The sequence below is a fragment of the Chelonoidis abingdonii genome, chromosome 1, assembly GCF_003597395.2.
Source record: "Chelonoidis abingdonii isolate Lonesome George chromosome 1, CheloAbing_2.0, whole genome shotgun sequence".
In the NCBI taxonomy this organism is placed as follows: Eukaryota; Metazoa; Chordata; order Testudines; family Testudinidae; genus Chelonoidis; species Chelonoidis abingdonii.
This window is the reverse complement of record NC_133769.1, coordinates 373,318,652-373,322,389: the sequence shown is the minus strand read 5'-3', so window position 1 is coordinate 373,322,389 and position 3,738 is coordinate 373,318,652. Positions and strand designations below refer to the sequence as shown.

The window sequence follows — 3,738 nt, the reverse complement described above, 5'->3', positions numbered from 1 at the left end:
GACACACAGCATAATCATAACCAGTAACCCGTAACCTGGTCTTAGACACCTGATATGACCCCCTTTACATAGGATTTGGTGCCACTACAGGACCTTGGTTGCAACCCATGTTCTATATGGTCCCAGTTTATATCAATAATGTCACACTGGTCACTCCCCAGAGCCCCCCACTCCCCATCGACTCCCCTTGTCTGGTCACTCCTTGGAGCTCCCCTCTCCCCATCAACCCCCTTGTCTGGTCACTCCCTGGAGCCCCCCTGCTCTCCATCGACCCCCCGCCCTTGTCTGGATGCTCCCTGGAGTCCCACCCCATAGGCCCCTCTTGTCCTGGGGGCAAACCCCTGCCCCTCGGTGTGACCGGGACATCCTGGCCATGGTCCAGGGTTGGGGTCAGCCCCTGCTGAGCGCCCCAGCAGCCGCCAGCAGCCCCCCTTCCCCAGGGCAGCCATGCAGAGCGGCGTGTTCTCGCCCGGCCCTAGGGGGGCAGTACTTCCGCCTGGACTCCAAGCGGGACGGCTGGCACTCGTGGCCACTGAACCACACCTGGCAGGAGCTGAGTGGGCAGGTGGACAGCGCCTTCAGCTGGGACAACAAACTCTATCTGATCCAGGTAATCTGGGGTGGGGTGGGGTTCTGGCCAAGCCCAGTTGTGTGGACAACTCAGAACAGGGCCTGCTTGGCTGGGGTGTCTGTCCCCCCCCGGGCAGGGCCAGGGCTGAGTTTCTGTACCCCTCCCCAGAGCAGTGTGTCTGTCCGCCCCCAGGGCAGGGCGGGGGCTGGGTGTCTGTTCCCCCCGAGGTCGGGGCAGGGCAGGGGCTGGGGTGCCTGTCCCCCTAGGGCAGGGTGGGGCTGGGGTGTCTGTCCCCGCCCCAGAGCAGGGTGGGGGCTGGGTGTCTGTTCCCCCAGAGGGCAGGGCAGGGCAGGGCAGGGGCTGGGGTGCCTGTCCCCCCAGGGCAGGGTGGGAGCTGGGTTTATGTCCCCCCAGGGCAGAGTAGGAGCTGGGTGTCTGTCCCCCCCCAGGGCAGGGTGGGGCTGGGGTGTCTATCCCCCCACAGAGCCGAGCAGGGGCTGGGTGTCTCTCCCCCCAGGGCAGAGCAGGGGCTGGGTGTCTGTCCCCCCAGGGCAGGGCAGGGACTGGGGTGACTGTCCCTCCCAGGGCAGTGTGGGGACTGGGGTCTCTGTCCCCCCCCAGGGCAGGGCGGGGGCTGGGTATCTGTCCCCCCAGAGCAGGGTGGGGGCTGAGTGTCTCACCCCCCCAGGGCAGGGCGGGGATGTGATGGAGCAGGGCGGATTTGAACAGTTCGTAGTCCCCTATCTCGGCCCCTTTCATTCGGCTGTACACCTCCACGGCGGTGGAGTCCAGTAAGGGGGCGAGGAACTGGAGCCTGTCAGCAGGGCCAACCCTGTGCAGCTCGCAGGCCTTCTCAAAGGCCATCAGGAAAGTATCTATATCCTCCCCGTCCTTACGCCGGGCCAGGAAACCCTTATCAAAGCTCTTTGTAGGCTTGGGTCCCCTCACTCGCTGCAGCTGGGGCCCCACTGCTCATCAGCCGGGCCAGCTCCAGCTCATGCTTGCGCTGGTTCTCCCTCTCCTTCAGTTCTTGCCTCCTTAACTCGAGCTCTTCCCATCTCAGCTCCCTGTCATATTCCAGCTGCATCTGTTCCAGGGACGGGGATCTCCACAGGGACGATCCCCTGCTGGCCACTGGGGTCAGGGAGCCCTCGGTATTTGCTGGGCTTCCCCCAACTCCTCCCCTAGGAATAGGTGGGCAGGGTCTCAGGGTGTCCTCAGCAGCAGTCTGGCCCCTCCCAGCCATGTCAGGCCCCAGAGTGTGGGGGAGTCCGGCCCTGCACCCCTCTTCCTGGGCTCACAGTGACTCTCCGCCAGCCAGTAAAACAGGAGGTTTATTGGACAACAGGAATGCAGGTTACAGCAGAGATTGTAGGCACAACCACGACCCCTCACTCAAGTCGTGCTGGGGGTTCAGGGAGCTTAGACCCCAGCTTGGAGTTCCCTGCGTTGCACCACCCAGCCCAAACTGAAACCAAAAATCTCTGCAGCAGCTCTCTTCCCCCTCCCCTCTCTCTCCCGTCCTTTGTTCAGTCTCCCAGGCAGGTGTGAATTCTCCCAACCCCCCTCCTGGCTCAGGTTACAGCTCAGGTAGATTCCTTCTCATCCCCAATGTAACCTCCCTGCAACAATCCCAGGACAAATCCGCCCTGCTCCCTCTCCGTCACGTCTCTCCCCCCCCGCGAGACTGAACTGAGCGGTGTCACTCTGCCCTGTGACCTGGGGAAGTTCAGGGCCCCCTCTTCGGGACAACGCGTCCACTATCAGGTTGGCACTTCCCTTCACATGGACCACGTCCATGTCACAGTCCTGCAGGAGCAGGCTCCACCTCAGGAGCTTGGCGTTGGCTCCTTTCATCTGGTGCAGCCAGGTCAGGGAAGAGTGGTCGGTGTACACGGTGAAGTGTCACCCAAAGAGATATGGCTCCAGTTTCTTAAGGGCCCACACCTTTCTTCCCCGCCCCACTGGCCTGCGTGTGCCTTGCAGGGCTCCCAGGTCTACATCTACCGGGTGGGTCCGGGCTACACGCTGGTGCAAGGCTACCCCCGGGGCCTGCAGGAGGAGCTGGGCTTCACGGGCGCTGACGCCACCTTCACCTGCCCCCACTCCGCTGAGCTCTTCGTCATCAAAGGTGCGAGCTGGGCAGCCAGGTCTAGTGATCAGAGCAGGGGGCTGGGGGAGCCAGGACTCCTGGGTTCTCTCCTGGCTCGGGGAGGAGGGGGCTGGTGTGTTGGAGCAGAGAGGTGGGGGAGCAGGACTCCTGGTTTCTCTTCTGGCTCAGGGAGGAGGGGGCAGGTGTGTTGGAGCAGACGGGTGGGGGAGCCAGGACTCCTGGGTTCTCTCCTGGCTCCAGGAGGGGAGGGGCTGGTGGATTAGAACAGGGTGTGGGACCCAGGACTCCTGGGTTCTGATGCTGTGGGTCCTTGGGCGAGTCTGAGTGGGGTGATGCTGGCTGGCCCTGAGGGGCTTTGGAGGGCAGTGAGCCACTCAAGCACCGTTGGGCCCAGCCGGGACATCTCTGCTTCCACCCCCCTCCCCGGCCTGGTTCACATCGCGATGGAGGGGTGCACAGAGCTGGGCCGGGGGCACCAATCCCATCGCAGGGGAGGGTGTAACGACGCTGACTCTGGCGGGACCCAACTGAGAGCATCAATTCAGGACAAATCACACAGAGCAGGGCGGTCGCAGCCCCATTCAGACAGACTTGAAGCCAGTTCTTGAGGTTCAGATACATGGCAGAGATGAGCTTGTAGTTGCCAAAAGTCCTTTTAGAAATAGTCCAGAGGTTATAGTCCAATGTCCATATTCAGGGTGACTCCAGTCAGTGACTGGGGATCTCAATCCTTGTGGCTTAAGGTTTCCCCCTCTTGAAACCTAAAGCAGGTCTGAGATGAAGCAGGATCATGTCCCAGGTTCTTATACATTTCCAGCAGCCTTTCGGCTTGAGAAAACAATAGGCTTAACTCCTTGTCCCAAACATTATAGAATAATTTATCATAAAATCATAGATTCATAGAATATCAGGGTTGGAAGGGACCTCAAGAGGTATCTAGTCCAACCCCCTGCTCAAAGCAGGACCAACCCCAACTAAATCATCCCAGCCAGGGCTTTGTCAAGCCTGACCTTAAAAACCTCTAAGGAAGGAGATTCCACCACCTCCCTAGGGA

General features: G+C 61.1%; 1 protein-coding gene across 1 annotated transcript in view; it reads left to right on the top strand.

Annotated features, from left to right (window-relative positions):
• Positions 1–3,738, top strand: part of HPX (hemopexin) — a 21,777-nt gene that overhangs the window by 14,557 nt on the left and 3,482 nt on the right. The window contains exons 10-11 of the mRNA XM_075061900.1: positions 480–610; positions 2,558–2,702. Of these exons, the coding sequence (XP_074918001.1) occupies positions 480–610; positions 2,558–2,702 (276 nt within the window). The remainder of the gene's footprint in view (positions 1–479; positions 611–2,557; positions 2,703–3,738) is intronic.